This window comes from Symphalangus syndactylus, chromosome 13, assembly GCF_028878055.3.
Source record: "Symphalangus syndactylus isolate Jambi chromosome 13, NHGRI_mSymSyn1-v2.1_pri, whole genome shotgun sequence".
In the NCBI taxonomy this organism is placed as follows: domain Eukaryota; kingdom Metazoa; phylum Chordata; class Mammalia; order Primates; family Hylobatidae; genus Symphalangus; species Symphalangus syndactylus.
In genome coordinates this window covers 128,320,406-128,337,466 of record NC_072435.2, presented here as the reverse complement: position 1 = coordinate 128,337,466, position 17,061 = coordinate 128,320,406, and the positions used below count along the sequence as shown (strand labels likewise).

General features: G+C 52.7%; 2 protein-coding genes across 9 annotated transcripts in view; one reads left to right on the top strand and one right to left on the bottom strand.

Moving 5' to 3' along the window:
- Positions 1-9,375, top strand: part of GOLGA3 (golgin A3) — a 55,056-nt gene extending 45,681 nt beyond the window's left edge. For all 8 annotated transcript variants that reach the window (XM_063614771.1, XM_063614770.1, XM_063614767.1 and 5 more), the window contains 6 exons: positions 236-375; positions 950-1,082; positions 1,295-1,417; positions 2,731-2,895; positions 3,722-3,885; positions 4,652-9,375. In XM_063614771.1, coding sequence (XP_063470841.1) covers positions 236-375; positions 950-1,082; positions 1,295-1,417; positions 2,731-2,895; positions 3,722-3,885; positions 4,652-4,841 — 915 coding nt within the window. In that variant the 3' untranslated portion in view covers positions 4,842-9,375. The remainder of the gene's footprint in view (positions 1-235; positions 376-949; positions 1,083-1,294; positions 1,418-2,730; positions 2,896-3,721; positions 3,886-4,651) is intronic.
- Positions 6,234-16,935, bottom strand: LOC129460274 (uncharacterized). The gene is made up of 3 exons (XM_055237885.1): positions 16,476-16,935; positions 14,349-14,534; positions 6,234-6,349 (listed from the first exon to the last, which is right to left on the bottom strand). The coding sequence occupies exons 1-3, from the start codon at positions 16,933-16,935 to the stop codon at positions 6,315-6,317; spliced, it is 681 nt and encodes a 226-aa protein (XP_055093860.1). The 3' UTR covers positions 6,234-6,314.
- Between the last annotated feature and the right edge of the window lie 126 nt (positions 16,936-17,061).

The following is a 17,061-nucleotide window of genomic DNA, read 5'->3' as shown; positions in this document are numbered from 1 at the left end:
ATAAATGTGTTCATTCAACAGATAGCAGCAGCCACATAAGTGTGCGCTTGCTGCGTGCCAAGCTCCAGGTCAGGTGGTTTCATCTTTACAAGGAACTTGACAGGCCTGTGGAGAAGCACACGCTGGCAGCCAGGACGTGCATGGGGCCGGGAGTGCATTCACCCCCTGCGCCCGGCACATCGTAAAGCTGTGGGTGTCACGCAGGGCATGGACAACGTGGCTTCCTTCCTCCTAGGTGGCCGCTGCCAAGGTGGAAGCCGGGCATAACCGCCGCCACTTCAAGGCGGCCTCCTTGGAGCTGAGTGAGGTGAAGAAGGAGCTGCAGGCCAAGGAACACCTGGTGCAGAAGCTGCAGGCCGAGACCGACGACCTTCAGTGAGTGCCTGGGCCCCGCCAGGCCTCAAACATGGCTGTCCTGGCAATGGGCGGGGTCTAATTCAGCACCTTCAGCACAGCGAGGGTCATCTATGTTTTGCAAATTGCCTAGTATTTGAGTGAGTCATAGGAGTAGAAGGCACCCAGCCTCTGTCTCCAGAAGCCTGAGCCTCACTCACTGCCCCGTGTCCTCCGCCAGGAGAGAAAGCATCCCAGCAGGAGTACTTAGCTTCAGGTCAGAGGCAGGACGGGGTGACCGGCGTGGGGCTGATGCTGTGGCTCTGTGGGCTCCATGCACTGTGGTCTTGGGGCTGGCACACTCTGGGATCTGTGAGGGGTGCCGGCGAAGTGAGTCTCCGGGATCTGTGAGGGGTGCCGGCGAAGTGTGAGTCTCAGGTGCTTCGTGAGGACTGCCCGAGTGCACACTGGGGGCACCAAGCATGGCTGCAGCACGCAGTGCACAGCAGAGGGCCTGCCAGCACGGACGCCTTCCACAGGCAGCATTTTCCAGCGAGAGGGCACAGTACACTGGAGGAGTGCGGCGATTCCCTTCTTTCTTGTTTTTTTACTCTAGGATTCGGGAGGGGAAACATTCCCAGGAGATAGCACAGTTCCAAGCAGAGCTGGCCGAGGCCCGGGCGCAGCTCCAGCTCTTGCAGAAGCAGCTGGACGAGCAGCTCAGCAAACAGCCTGTGGGAAACCAAGAGGTGACTGTTCGCGGGGGCTGTGCTCACAGGGCTGGACTCGCAGGGCTGGACTCACGGGGGCCCTGGGTGACTTCACTCCATCCTGCTTGGGGAGGAACTGTGATGGTTTTCTGAATATGGTGTTAAAAGATTAAACCAAAACACAGAGCCGTTTTCCAGGGCAGTAAAGCCACTTTAACGTTCTTTTGGCCATGTGACTTTCCCCTCTTTAGATGGAAAATCTCAAATGGGAGGTGGATCAGAAAGAAAGAGAAATCCAGTCCTTGAAGCAGCAGCTGGACTTGACGGAGCAGCAGGGCCGGAAGGAACTGGAAGGGCTACAGCAGCTGCTGCAGGTACCTGTGTGAGGCGCTGGGCACAGGCGGGAGCAGCAGGGAGGAAGGAACTGCAGGGGCTACAGCAGCTGCTGCAGGTACCTGTGTGAGGCGCTGGGCACAGGCGGGAGCAGCAGGGCAGGAAGGAGCCGGAAGGGCTACAGCAGCTGCTGCAGGTACCTGTGTGTGAGGCGCTGGGCACAGGCAGGAGCAGCACTTCTGGGGCAGCCCCTGGTCCCTGTGCTGTGCGGCCTGCAGCCAGGCAGTGCTCCGGGGAGCTGGCACCCTCGTCCAGTGGGGCGCTAGCAAAGTCACCTGGTCCACGTCATGTGGCAGGACAGAGGCAGGGGCGAAGCCTGGGCCGGCTCCGATCCCTTGGCCGTGCTGTGACACGGACCAAGAACGTGATTTCATGGACTCCAGCAAATGGGAGGGTGCATGGGAAAAGTTTGCCAATTTGCAATAAACTTCTCGACAAAGAAATCAGGGTTCAGTCTTGACTGCTCGGGAAAGGAGTGTAATTGCTAAGTCTCCCTTGTAAATGAGGGGCTTGAGTCACAGTGAGAATTTATTTATAGACACAGGCCGAGAAGCATCCATCATCCAGAAATCCAAAACCTGGCCAGGCCTGGTGGCTTACACCTGTAGTCCCAGCAGGTGGGCAATGAGCTGTGGCTGGACCACTGCACTCCGGCCTGGATGACAGAGTGAGACCCTGTGTCTAAAAAACAAAACAAAAGCAAAAATCCAAAATCTGAAACTTTCTGAGCATCAACGTGACAAAGGAAGTGATCATTGGAACATTTCAAGTTTTTGGATTTTGCATACTCAGCTGGTAGTTGTAATGCAAATATTCAAAATTCCAAAATTTGACACACTTCCGGTCCTGAGCATTTTGGACCTGGACTGGCATCATCTAGACGGCGCCGAGGAGGACATACGTGTGCTTAACCTATGAAACTACAAACTCGGGGCCGGGCGCGGTGGCTCACGCTTGTAATCCCAGCACTTTGGGAGGCCGAGGCAGGCGGATCACGAGGTCAGGAGATGGAGACCACGGTGAAACCCCGTCTCTACTAAAAATACAAAAAATTAGCCGGGCGTGGTGGCGGGCGCCTGTAGTCCCAGCTACTCAGAGAGGCTGAGACAGGAGAATGGCGTGAACCCGGGAGGCGGAGCTTGCAGTGAGCCGAGATTGCGCCACTGCACTCCAGCCTGGGCGACAGAGCGAGACTCTGTCTCAAAAAAAAAAAAAAAAAGAAAATACAAACTCAGATCTTGGCAGGATGTTTAAGATCTGTTAGCTTTTAAAAATCTGACTTCATTTTCCACAGAATATCAAGTCTGAGTTGGAGATGGCCCAGGAAGATCTGTCCATGACCCAGAAGGATAAATTTATGCTCCAGGCAAAAGTGTCGGAGCTGAAGAACAACATGAAGACCCTGCTCCAGCAGAACCAGCAGCTCAAGCTGGACCTACGCCGCGGTGCGGCCAAGACGGTACTCAGGCCCGCGTCCCTCCCAGGGTAGCCGACGTGCCCTGTAGATGCTCTTGGATAGGAGGCTGGCAGACGTGTTAGTCATTCAGACATAAACGGATTTGTTTAGCCCACACTGAGCAGCTACTGTGTAAAGTCAGTGTTAATGGGGTATCCTGCTCAGGTGACAGATGAAATCATTTCATTCTGGTTTCGTTCATCCAACAGCGTTTTCCTCGTTCCGTGAATTCAAATACCACTTTGTTATAATGTGCTTTGTAAAGCAGATGAGCGGCTGGTCTGTGACTTGGCAGTCCCTGCTGTGTGTGAAGGGCTGGGGCCTGGGAGCTGTGCCCAGGCGCCCGGCGGTTTTCTGTGCTGGGTCCACGTCCATGTTTTCCAGGAGGCAGGTGGGAGGGCAGCGCTTGGATTCAGAGGCCGTTTAGCGTCGTGTGCTTACCTGTGGAAACAGTTTGAAGTCCTAGAAAAGGGAGCCTAAGTTGGAAAACTTAACTTAATTTTAGGGAAATTCCACGTCAAGGCCTTGAGGCCCTGGTGGGAGAAGCCTCTGAGAGAGCTGTAGTCTGTGGCTCGCCCCGGCCTCCCGCAGACCCAGGACTTAGGTTGTCTCTGCTTTGCTCTGGTTTTGTGCCTTAGGAATAAAGGCGTTTCCTCAGCCAGCTATTCTGGAGCTCCAGGGACTGTCATGCTGTGCTGCCGCGGCGGCCAGGACAGTCCCCTTCCCAGAGGCCCCACGTCCACCAGTTGGGGAGGCCACATGCTGTGCTAGTGAGACTGACCCGAGGGAGGGGACGGTGGGAAAGCTGATCATGTGCTTTTAAAAACAGAGAAAGGAGCCGAAAGGCGAGGCCGGCTCTTCCAACCCTGCCACGCCCATCAAGATCCCGGACTGTCCAGTTCCCGCCTCGCTGCTGGAGGAGCTGCTGAGGCCACCGCCCGCCGTGAGCAAGGAGCCCCTCAAGAACCTGAACAGCTGCCTCCAGCAGCTCAAGTACGACCATATTCCGTGCTGCACTTCAGCTAGTCTTAAAGATTAATGCCCTCTTTAGCTGGGAGGACACTCCTGGTGCCAGTACTCAATGAGTGCCCAGCAGAGTTTGAGCAGGTTTATATAAGGATGGGGGATTCGCGCACACAGCCTCCGAGGTTTATATAAAGGGGGGGGAGCTCACACAGCCTCTGAGGTTTATATAAAGGGGGAGGGGGACTCAGCCTCTGAGGTTTATATAAAGGGGGGGAACTCACACAGCCTCTGAGGTTTATATAAAGGGGGAGGGGGACTCAGCCTCTGAGGTTTATATAAAGGTGGGAGAACTTGCATACACAGCCTGTGAACTCAAAGGTGGAAACTACCTGGAGTTAAACTACCCTGATAGGCCCTGAGAAGCTGGAAGGCCACACACGGTGCACCTGGCAGCCTGAGGCTGAGCGAAGTGTGTAGGGCGGAGCCAGGCGGCACCCCGAGGGCAGGTAACGGAGTGGAAGTCGCGTGTGCCAGGCCTCAGTGACAGCTTCCACCCCGCCGCCTGGTCAGGATTGGTCCTTGAGCCTGTGTCCTCTGCACACGCCCTGTTGTCCTCTGCACAACGTAGAGGACAGTGCCGAGAACAGCTGAGCTTCTGTGGTCTCGGTTAGTTTGCGGATCCCCGAAGGCGCCCAGGTCCACTCAGGTGCTAGCGAGTGACGCTGTCCACAGGTGGCGCGTTCTGCCTGGTACTGGTGTGATCTGGGCCTTCTTCCTTCTTCTTCTGTCCCAGGCAGGAGATGGACAGCCTGCAGCGCCAGATGGAGGAGCACACCCTGACGGTGCACGAGTCTCTGTCCTCGTGGACTCCGGTGGAGCCAGCCACTGCCAGCCCTGCGCCCCCTGGGGGTCACGCCGGCCCACGCAGCGACGCACAGAGACACAGTCAGAGCAGGGCTTCCAAAGAAGGGCCGGGAGAGTGACTGCTGCGGACTGGCCTCCGTGTGCCGCTGCCCCAGAATGCTCCTTATCAACGTTATTTATTTGATTGTGTGGTCGATGTTTTTCTAAGACATGAAATTTAAGTTTTGTTTTGCCTTTAACAAGGAGTAAAATATATAACAGAATGAGAGCCAAGGATTAGAAAAACATTCGAAGATCACAATTAGCTTTTCCCGTGGAATGACGAACTCTTCAAAGCCTAATAGGCTCTCGGCGAGGAGCTCTGAACAGGTCTGAAGGGTTACTTGTAGGACGTGTCTTCTGAGCGGCCACCGACGCGGCTCTCTGTGGGTGACAGGGAGAGGCTGCATAACTGGGAGAAGCTGCATGACAGGGTCTGCGGCACCGCGCCTGGCCAGGCTGGCTGCAGTTTCTCACTTCCCGGTTCCATTCAGTAAGAGCTTTACTTTTCTGCAGAAATGAAATTTTATTTGTACCTTTGGCTTTTTACTTGTTTTTTTGGATAGCCATCCTACCATAGGATGTGTACATAGATACTGCAGATCATAACCCAATCTTTGTTTTTTTTTTGTTTGTTTGTTTTTTTGTTTGTTTTTTTTTTGAGACAGAGTCTCGCTTTGTTGCCCAGGCTGGAGTGCAGTGGTGCACACTCAGCTCACTGCAAGCTCCACCTCCCAGGTTCATGCGATTCTCCTGCCTCAGCCTCTCGAGTAGCTGGGATTACAGGCGTGCGCCACTATGCTAGGCTAATGTTTGTATTTTTAGTAGCAATGGGGTTTCACCATGTTGGCCAGGATGGTCTCGATCTCCTGCCCTCAAGTGATCTGCCCATCTCAGCCTCCCAAAGTGCTGGGATTACAGGTGTGAGCCACTGCGCCTGGCCTGTAACCCAATCTTTAAGAAGCATATGCTCATATTATTTAAGAAGAACCTACTTATTATTGATTGCCTTTTGAAAATTTGTTGGGAATAATTTACCTGTAGGATTTAGGGATGTCAGAAAATTCTATTCTAAGAAATATAATTATTTTATTTACCTTCTAAAGCCAAATATTCTTACACAGAAAGGTCCTCTGTTGTTCTGATTTTACTTTGTTGCTGAGGATCTTTCCTTCCCGCTGGTCTCTTCCTCTCAGGCCACTGGCCCTGTGTGATTCCACTGTGGCTGGCCACCGGGAAGGGGCAGCTTGGACCCTTGGTCAGGCCTGACGGCCATCAGGAGGCACAAGGACACTGAGGCCCCGTATCTGATCTGACCTTTGGGGGGCACAGGGAGAGGCCAGAGGGAGAGGAAGGAGGGTGGAGGAGGAGGAGGAGAGTGGGCCAGGGGCTCCCTGCAGCGACTCTTGTGGTTTCCCCTGGAGTCAGCCAGGCGTAGATTGCAGGCGGTAACAAGCCTCACACTTCTGTTCCCCAAGTGAAAATCTTTACCAGTGTTTGTAGGAGCGCCTGTACTCGTGTAGTCATCAGGAGAAGTCCTGGATCCTTTGTGGTTACACCAGCATTGTGTGGCGAGCAGAGGCGATTTCTGGAAGAGACAGGCAGGCATCGTGAGGAAGGTGGCTGTGTCTCCCAGCGTGTCTCAGAAACAGATGCCTTATTTAAAATCAGCACTACATGTGTGAGATCTTCTGTTTCCCACCCCAAATCCTGAAACACTGCAGACACTGGCTGACTGGGAGAGTTGGGGTCTGTAAGTTGTCCCCTAGTTTGCTAAGAAAATCTAAAATAATATTTATTGTATGAGTTAGGAGAGAGAGAATGGGTCCGCGTGGCCTCCTTTGCAGATGTACTGGTCTGAAACGAGGTTCTGAGTCACTGGCCAGGCCAGATGTGCTCACGTCCGTGTCTTGTGTCTGTTTTGTGGAGAAAACAGTATGGTGTGTTTTAAGCTATTTGTGTTCTGTTGTAATATACTTTTAGAAGGCTAATTGGTAAGGTTAAGGTAGCATTAACCACAAAGATGTTTGGTATTTAAAAAATATTATCTAGCAAATATTGGAAGTTCCAAAATATATATATCATTTGTACAGGGTTAATTTTGAAATAATACTTGAAAATTTCATTATAAATATATCCTACTTTTTATCTTAAGTTGAAGATGTTATTTACTAAATTGTTCTTGTACCATTAGAAAAAAAATATGGCAATTTGCTTTCTTATTTATTTTGGCTGTACTACCCCTTTGTTTTAATTTTAAAATCAAGAAATCGGGCCGGGCGCGGTGGCTCATGCCTGTAACCCCAGCACTTTGGGAGGCCGAGGCAGGTGGATCACCTGAGGTCAAGAGTTCCAGACCATCCTGGCCAACATGGCAAAACCCTGTCTTTACTAAAAATACAAAACTTAGCCGGGTGTGGTAGTGCACGCCTATAATCCCAGCTACTTGGGAGGCTGAGGCAGGAGAATCACTTGAACCCAGGAGGCAGAGCTTGCAGTGAGCCAAGATCGCGCCACTGCACTCCAGCCTGGGCGACAGAGTGAGACTCCGTCTCAAAAATAAATAAATAAATGATTTAAAAAAATTTAAAATCGAGAAATCACACATTCAGTGGGGAGCGACTTCTTGCTTATCAAAAGTCCTCGCGTGAGTGATGTTCACTGTGTATTTTTTTTTCTCTTAGGACAAACTAATTCTGAAAATACTGAAGGGAAAGTAGCTCTATGTTTTCTCAACCCGGTTTTCCTGTGTGTGTGCCCTTGGGTGCGATGCCTCCTCCAGCACTCTGTGGCCGCTGGTGCCAGGGCCCCCTCTGGTTTGGCAGGGCCTGGCTGCCTTTGCTCCCTGTGGTGAGTCTTTTGGTGTTTTCATGCACGGCTTGTGCTTCTGGATCTGAGGCCTCTTGTGTTCACGCAGACGCTGCCTTCAGGCTTCCTTCCTTAAGAAGACGCCTGGCCGGGCACGGTGGCTCAAGCCTATAATCCCAGCACTTTGGGAGGCCAAGGTGGGCGGATCACGAGGTCAGGAGATCGAGACCATCCTGACTAACACGGTGAAACCCCGTCTCTAATAAAAATACAAAAAATTAGCCGGGCGTGTTGGCGGGCGCCTGTAGTCTCAGCTACTCGGGAGGCTGAGGCAGGGGAATGGCGTGAACCCAGGAGGTGGAGGTTGCGGTGAGCCAAGATTGCGCCACTGCACTCCAGCCTGGGGAACAGAGAGAGACTCCATCTCAAAAAAAAAAAAAAAAAAAAAAGCCTAAAAGAAGAAGTTGGATTTTTTTTTTTTTTTTTTTTTTTTTTTTGAGACAGAGTCTCACTCTGTCACCCTGGCTGGAGTGCAGTGGCACGATCTTGGCTCACCGCAAGCTCCGCCTTCCGGGTTCAAGTGATGCTCCTGCCTCATTCTCCCCAGTAGCTGGGATTACAGGTGCCCGCCACCACACCAGCCTAATTTTTGTATTTTTAGAGGGGTGGAGTTTCACCATGTTGGCCAGGCTGGTCTTGAACTCTTGACCTCAGGTGATCTTGAGCCTCAGCCTCCCAAAGTGCTGGAATTATAGGCATGAACCACCGCCCCCGGCTGAAGTTGGATTTTTAACTTGCTTTTTTTTTATTGTTGAGGTTTTTTTCTTATCTCCAAGGGACTCTCCTGGCACTTCTACCTCCCAGAGTTACTTCAGTGTGTAAAGTTTGAATTATTTTGTTCTTGTGGGCAGAAGTGGGAATGATGGAATATCCTCACAGAAAAGGCAGTGAAGTTCGGAGTATTGCTTAGAAAACAGGGTCACCAGCGCATTATGTGGCGTGTTCATCCCCACGCTGTGTGTCACAGGCTAGGGCGGCGTGTTCATCCCCACGCTGTGTCACAACAGGCTAGGGCACTTCACGATGTCACTACTTGTTTTTCTGACGTTCCAAAAGCAATGTAACTTGTTTTCATGTGTTCTTCCATGGTATATGTGAGATTGATGCTGCGGGTCTTACGGACTCACACCCCCGTTCCCACTCTCTGCAATATGGATCAGGCAGCGTTTTTGATAGGATGTGAAATGGACTCTCCTGGGGTGGGTCCAGCAGGGGCCCTGCCCACCAGAACACAGTCCGTGCTGTGCTGCGCTAGGGAGCTTGCCCTCAACTCTCCTTGGTGTAGGGTTCCCACAACAGAGTCCTAGTTCCCTGAGGTCTTTAAAAACAAAAACAGAATGTTGTGTGTGAAGATTCTAGGAGGGGAGGGGACCAGCAAACCTGAGACAGGGGCCTCCTTCAAGGAGCCCTCAGATGTGAGGAGGGACTTGTGACGCTGTGGTGTCAGGTGTTCTGAGCTCACTGACCAGAAGGTCCAGGTGAATCTCGTCATACAGTGATCTCAGGCTCTCACAGGATCCTGAGGGAAATGTGTTAGAGGGTCTGGAAAATTCAGTGCTTTTGAGTTACTTGTTTTTATTAAAAATTTCCTCACAAAAGAGAGTCCTCAAGTTGTGGCTGTTCTTGGGAAAGGGGTCACCGTGTCTGACGAAGTGTAACTTTAAAAAAGCACGTTGATTTTTTACAAATGTAAGTGTGCTTGGGAATTCCTTAAATTTTGTGCAATAAACTATTTTTTGGTAAAGATTTTCATATTCATTGGAAGCTTCATTTTAATATTTATATTTTGTCATTTGGGGAGTAACTTTTTAATCTCATGTTATTACCCACTCTGTTCAACACGTGCTTTAAAAGAGAATTCTACTGTCCTGCTGGTTTCAGGCAGGAGTGAAGCAAACTTCTGTGGCTTGTGACCACGGCAGACGCGTGGCACCGCCTGCTCCGTCCTTGGCCCACGCTTCGCTTCGCCCGTTGCCATTTGCCAGAAATACAGAAGGAGGGGGAGCAAGCTTCCCGGTGAACCAGGGGAAGGATGGTGACCGCTCTGTGGCACCTCCTCAACTGGGTCTTATCGTCCAGGTGCTGCCCTCTGCTGGGCCTCCCCGGTGACAGTGGGGTCATGACTCTCAGACCTCAGCAATGTGACTTCCCAGATTCTCGTCTTTTTCATCCATACTTTGATTTTGGTCATTAAGAGTTAACCAGGCGTAAGCTGGGCGTAGTGGCTCACGCCTGTAATCCCAGCACTTTGGGAGGCTGGGGGTGGGGCGGGGGGGGGGGTCACCTGAGGTCAGGAGTTCAAGACCAGCCCGGCCAACATGGTGAAACTCCACCTCTACTAAACAAAAAATTAGCCTGGACGTGGTGGTGGGCGCCTGTAATCCCCTCTAGTCAGGAGGCTGAGGCAGAAGAATCACTTGAACTCTGCGGGCTGAGGTTGCAGTGAGCCGAGATCGCACCACTGCACTCCAGCCTGGGTGACAGAGCGTGACTCCGTCTAAAAAAAAAAAAAAAATGAGTTAACCAGGTACAGAGTTTTCAGTTAGACGTTATTAGAGGCCACCATGGTTTAAAAAGTACAGAAAAGCAGCAGGAAGTGGTGGTTGCTGGGCTTGGCCCTGTGGGATTAATGCACTTTTTCCTGTGAGTGTTACCAGCTTCTGTACCTAGGGAATTGCTACACAGATCAGAGTAAAAATTCCCTGACCACCTTCTGTGGCCTTAACTTTCTGAAATATTAAGGATATAATTTTTTTTTGTCTATAGTAACCCTTAAGGGGACATGTATGTATCTGAACTTTTTCCATGGAGTTGCTACGTGTTTGCAGGCACTGCACTGACAGGTGTATTTTAAGCTGTGTCTGTCTCAGCAGCTCGAAGCTCCATGCTGCATCCTGCTAGAGCTCAGCAGTGGGTGTCAGGAGTGGTTTTGGCAGAGATGGATGGGTCACCTCTTCCTGGCTTAGAGTGGTGGCAGGTACTGTCAGGAATTTGGGTTGAATGTAGGACAGAGGACGTATCGCTGATGGGAGGCTCAGGATTTTTTTTTTTTTTTTTTTGAGACGGAGTCTCACTCTGTCACCCAGGCTGGAGTGCAGTGGCACGATCTCGGCTCACTGCAAGCTCTGCCTCCCGGGTTCACGCCGTTTTCCTGCCTCAGCCTCCCGAGTAGCTAGGACTACAGGCTCCTGCCACCATGCCCGGCTAATTTCTTTTTGTATTTTTTTAGTAGAGGTGGGGTTTCACCATGTTAGCCAGGATGGTCTCAATCTCCTGACCTCGTGATCTGCCGGCCTCGGCCTCCCAAAGTGCTGGGATTACAGGCGTGAAGGAGGCTCAGGATTTAAAAATCACCAGGTCACTCGGAAATCTGAGACCTCAGGTAGTATTAGGAAGCAGGCCAGGCGCAGTGGCTCATGCCTGTGATCCCAGCGCTTTGGGAGGCTGAGGCGGGTGAATCACTCAGGTCAAGAATTTGAAACCAGCCAGGCCAACAAACCCCATCTCTACTAAAAATAGAAAAATTAGCTGGGCGTGGTGGCGGGCGCCTGTAATCCCAGCTACTCAGGAGGCTGAGGCAGGAGAATCGCTTGAAGCCGGGAGGTGGAGGCTGCAGTGAGTGGAGTTCGTGCCGTTGCACTCCAGCCTGGGCAACAAACTTGAGACTAGAGATAAAAAAGCAAGAAGCAGATGATGGGGGAAACTAAAATGACTACACTTCTGCCGTCTAGCTTGATGGATACACATGACAGTTGCTGGCAGCGTCCCCAAGCCTTTCCTAGATGACGAGAGCAGTTCCCAGCACTTGGTGGCGTCTACAGTCAGGAGCATTTGTTGAAATTTGGCGGCCTCGCCGGGCGCGGTGGCTCACGCTTGTAATCCCAGCACTTTGGGAGGCCGAGGCGGGCGGATCACAAGGTCAGCAGATCGAGACCACGGTGAAACCCCGTCTCTACTAAAAATACAAACAAAAATTAGCCGGGCGTGGTGGCGGGCGCCTGTAGTTCCAGCTACTTGGAGAGGCTGAGGCAGGAGAATGGCGGGAACCCAGGAGGCGGAGCTTGCAGTGAGCCGAGATCGCGCCACTGCACTCCAGCCTGGGCGACAGAGCGAGACTCCGTCTCAAAAAAAAAAAAAAAAAAAAAAAATTTGACGGCCTCTACACATGCTTCCGTCTGAGGGTGAATGTTGCAGGTTGCGATAAAAAGCATACTTCGGCAGTGGCCTTTCTCCTGGACACAGGGTGATGTTAAAACTGCTGCTGGGCCGCCTCTGCCCATGTTTGCAATGCCCTCTGCCCACCTGTGTATGTGGGGGGGTCCTACAGCCCTCTCCTTGGCAGTGCCCTCTTCACCTGTGTGTGGGGGCGTCCTACAGCCCTCTCCCTGGCAGTGCCCTCTATTCACCTGTGTGGGGGGGTGTCCTACAGCCCTTCCCCCGGCTCCACCACTTGCTGCCGGCGACCTTCGCGGTGTCCACGTCTTTAAGGTCTGACTCCATCTGAAGTGAGGGCTGAAGGTGGCAGAGCCTCTGGGAGGCATGAAGGCCGATTGTGGGCGCCCGAGGCAGCTGAGGGCTGGCAATGCCTCCGTTACTGATGAGGTGGGAACCTCTAGCCCCAAAGGCAGCATGTCCCTGGCAGCGCCTGGGGAGGCAGCTCTGGGAGCACCACCAGGACGCCCATCTCCGCGGCCCGCGGAATTTGCAGGAGATTGCTGGGCTTTTCTACACATCGTCAGGGTTGGATTCCACCTTCACATGAAATAGATATATTTTGAGCCGGGCGCGGTGGCTCACGCTTGTAATCCCAGCACTTTGGGAGGCTGAGGCGGGCGGATCACGAGGTCAGGAGATCGAGACCACGGTGAAACCCCGTCTCTACTAAAAATACAAAAAAATTGGCCGGGCGTGGTGGCAGGCGCCTGTAGTCCCAGCTACTCGGAGAGGCCGAGGCAGGAGAATGGCGTGAACCCGGGAGGTGGAGCCTGCAGTGAGCAGAGATCGGGCCACTGCACTCCAGCCTGGGTGACAGAGCAAGACTCCGTCTCAAAAAAAAAAAAAAAAAAAAGAAATAGATATATTTTGAGATGGTGTTTCACTCTGTCTCCCAGGCTGGAGTGCAGTGTCTCAATCTCAGCTCACTGCAACCTCTGCCTCCCAGGTTCAAGTGATTCTCCTGCCTCAGCCTTCCGCCACCACGCCCGGCTAATTTTTGTATTTTTAGTAGAGATGGGGTTTCACCATTTTGGTCAGGCTGGTCTGGAACCCCTGACCTCAGGTGATTCACCTGCCTCTGCCTCCCAAAGTGCTGGGATTACAGGCGTGAGCCACCGCGCCTGGCCCACAGTGAAATATTTTTGAGTGTCATGTCTAAATGCCCTGAAACCCACAGAAGGACAATCTTGTCTCTGCTCACGGAGCCTCCCACAGCACTTCAACTGTTGCAAGATTTCCTTCTAAGCGTTAAACGTGCATTTCTGGAGACTGGATAGATACGTCAAGTGTATCTTCCCAATGCTTTCAAAAATGCCCCATCTTCACCCAGAAAATAGAACCCCCTCGCCACCTGCCTGTCCCTGCAGCTGGGCGTCTGATGGTCATGGCCACAGCTCCCCTGCTGCCCTTATTCCCCTGCATCAGCCCAGGTCCCACCAGGTTCTAGAGCCTGTATGTTTCCCCTTAGGGCTGTTATCTCCACCTGAGGGCCTCTGGCGTCCTGCGGTTGCCATCCCTGCCCCTGCATTTCCTCTGCTGAACCACTTGGCCTGGGCTGTCTTCCTGACTAGACCCTACTGTATGTAACATATGGCTGGGTTTCTACAAGTGCTAAATAGCCACTGATAACAGACTTAATGGACACACAGCCTTTAAGGAAATCTAATTAATATTGAAAAAGAAGGGGAAGAAAAAAAAATTAGCTACTCCCTGCTCATCTAGGGCTTTTCCCAGAACGTTGGGAGTAAATCCTCGAGCTGTGAGACTTCAGCTTCGACTCAGTCCCCGGGGCTCACGTGGCCCTTTTGTGATCTGGGATTCAGCTTCCACTCAGTTCCTGGGGCTGACACGGCCCCTTTGTGATCTGGGATTCAGCTTCTGCTCAGTCCCTGGGGCTCACACGGCCCCTTTGTGATCTCGGATCAGAAATGAAGTAGAAGTTAAACTACAACTAGGAATAAAATCAGGGCCGGGCGTGGTGGCTCACGCCTGTAATCCCAGCACTTTGGGAGGCCGAGACGGGCAGATCATGAGGTCAGGAGATCGAGACCATCCTGGCTAACACGGTGAAACCCTGTCTCAACTAAAAGTACAAAAAATTAGCCGGGTGTGGTGGCGGGCGCCTGTAGTCCCAGCTACTTGGGAGGCTGAGGCAGGAGAATGGCGTGAACCCAGGAGGCGGAGCTTGCAGTGAGCCGAGATCGCGCCACTGCACTCCAGCCTGGGCGACAGAGCAAGACTCTGTCTCAAAAGAAAGAAAAATTCAGAACGGCTCTCAGAAAAGGCCGTTGATTCTAATAAGTTTCATTTTGTTCATTCACCGGAAATCCACTTCTACCTGCAGGAGTTTACATCTCAAATTTTTTCATTTCTACCTAAACAGTGGCTAATATAGGGTTGGCTTCTGAACAGTGGAGTTATTCTCCATGTTTTCCTGTGATTGTTCCTTTCTCATTTAACTGGGAGTTGATGCATTAGAGGGGGGTGGGACCCTGGCTGCTTACCTGGATTCCACAGAAGTCCTGGTGTCAAGGCTGGTGGAGCTGCTGCACCAGAGATCCTCAAGCATGAAAACAGGATTGACCAGGACAGCTTCACGGTGCCGAGAACAAAAGTGCCTTCCATCTCCGCTAATCCACAGCGTCCACCTGCCCGATAACAGCTCTCCCGGTCCCACCTTCCATCCCGCTCTGAGGTGAGCGGGGAGAGAAAAGACAGGAATGTGCACTGTGGGCGCTCGGGCTCCGTCCATCGGCACTCGCATGAGGCTGGCTCCGTGGCCGCGTCCGTCACCGTCCAGCCACTCTCCGCTGCCTTTGCTTAGTCACGTGGCCGCTGGATGTGTTCAGGAGACGGCAGCATCTCCACTGCCCACTGAGAGCTTCTGTTATTAAGAAGCTCTTAATAACTTAATGGAGAGTGGATGCTGGGTGTCAACAGTTGACTACAGCTGACCATTTAACAAATCAGCTCTAAAGCCCTTCATGTATGGAGGCTCCGTGACAAGGACTTATGTAATTACCTTTTTATGTGTGTATGTATGCACTTGTTTATTTATTTTTGAGACAGGGTCTCTCTCTCCCAGGCTGGAGGGCAATGGTGCAGTCTTGGCTCACTGCAGCCTTGACCTCCCAGGCTCAAGTGATCCTCCCTCTCCTCAACGCATGTGCCACCACGTTCAGCTAATTTTTAAAATTTTTAGCACAGACGGTGTCTCGCCATATTGCCCAGGCTGGTCTCCACCTCCTGGGCTCAAGCGATCCCCCTGTCTCAGCCTCCCAAAGTGCTGCGATTATAGGCGTGAGCCACCATGCCCAGCCTTCTTGGGTCTCTTCTAAGGGAAGTATGTAAGGCTCTGTCCCGTGACCTATCACCTCCCACAAGCCCCACATCCTAATACCATCACCTTGGGGGTCAGGGTTTCTTTTTTTTTTTTTTCTTGAGATGGAGTCTCGCTCTGTCGCCCAGGCTGGAGTGCAGTGGCGCGATCTTGGCTCACTGCAAGCTCCGCCTCCCGGGTTCACGCCATTCTCTTGCCTCAGCCTCCCGAGTAGCTGGGACTACAGGCGCCTGCCACCATGCCCGGCTAATTTTTTGTATTTTTTAGTAGAGACGGGGTTTCACCGTGTTAGCCAGGATGGTCTCGATCTCCTGACCTCGTGATCTGCCCACCTCGGCCTCCCACTGGGATTACGGGCGTGAGCCACCATGCCCGGCCAAGGGGGGTTAGGGTTTCAACATACGAACGTTGGGGACAGACATTAAGAATGCAGCAGAGGTATACGTTTAACTTTGAAAGAAACTGCCTATTTTCCAAAGTGGTTAAACTCAGTGTTTGCTCTTGCCAGCAAAATTTGATATTGCCAATTTTTAAATTTTAGCCATTCTGGTGGATTTCAAGCAGCATCTCATCATGGTTTGAATTTCCATTTCACCCATCTTCAAATTTACTGACCCTTTCTTCTGTAGTGCCCAACCAACCATTAGTACTATCCAATGATATTTTTTAAGAGATGGGGTCTTGCTGTGTAGGTCAGGCTGGCGTGCAGTGGCTGTTCGCAGGCGAGATCACGCTCCCGGCAGCCTCGAACTCCCGGACTGAAACTGCCATCGCCCCTCACCCTCCAGAGTTGCTGGGACTACAGACCTGAGCCACCTCGCTCAGATCAATTATGTTTTTAACCAGGGATATCAATTATATTTTTCAGGTCTTTCATTTTCATTTAATAATATCTAAACTAGGCGGGGCGCGGTGGCTCACGCCTGTAATCCCAGCACTTTGGGAGGCCGAGGCTGGTGGATCACTTGACATCAGGAGTTCGAGACCAGCCTGGCCAACATGATGAAACCCCGTCTCTACTAAACATGCAAAAATTAGCTGGGCATGGTGGTGGGCACCTGTAATCCCAGCTACCTGGGAGGCTGAGGCAGGAGAATCGCTTGAGCCCAGCAGGCGGAGGCTGCAGTGAGCCGAGATAGCGCCATTGCACTCCAGCTAGCGACAGAGCAACACACCGCATCAAAAAAATAAATAAATAAAAAATCTAAATTACATACAGTAAAATCCTCCTCCCCTTTTTCGAGACAGGGTCTCACTATTAGGTTAGTGCAAAAGTAATTGCGGCTTTTACCATGACTTTCAAAATATTTGCCCAGGCTGGTCCCGAGCTCCCGGGCCGTGGGGATCCTCCCGCCTCGCCTCCCAAGGCGCTGGGACTCCGGACGCAGCCGCCGCGACCGGCAAAATCCACACTTTCGACTGCGTGTCAGGGCCGCTTGGTGAAGGGGCGGGAAGCTCCGGCGGCCTCCCCAGCGCCGGCCGCCCGTTCTGCGGGTTCGCAGGAAAGTGAGAGGCGCCTCCTCACTCCTGCTCCAGGACGGGGCGGCGGCCGCAAACGGTCCTCGGGCTCGGAGCACACGAACCCAGCGGCCGCACGCCCGGGAGGCCGCTTCGTTCTCGGAGACGCACAGCGCCCCACAGATGCCAGGCCCGGGCCCGGGAGGCGCAAAGAAGCCCCGTCCTGTGCCCGGCCCCGCCCTATTGGCCTCCCCCGGCCCCCGGATCCCGGCCTCCGCCCCCCGCCCGCACATTGCGCTCCCCGCGCCGCGCCGGTCCCAGGACCCCGCGTCGGGCTGCCCGCGCCCCGCCTACCGCGCCCGCCCGTCCGCTCGCCAGTCCCCGCCCGCTTGGGGCCCAGGGCCGGGGCCGCGCCCTCG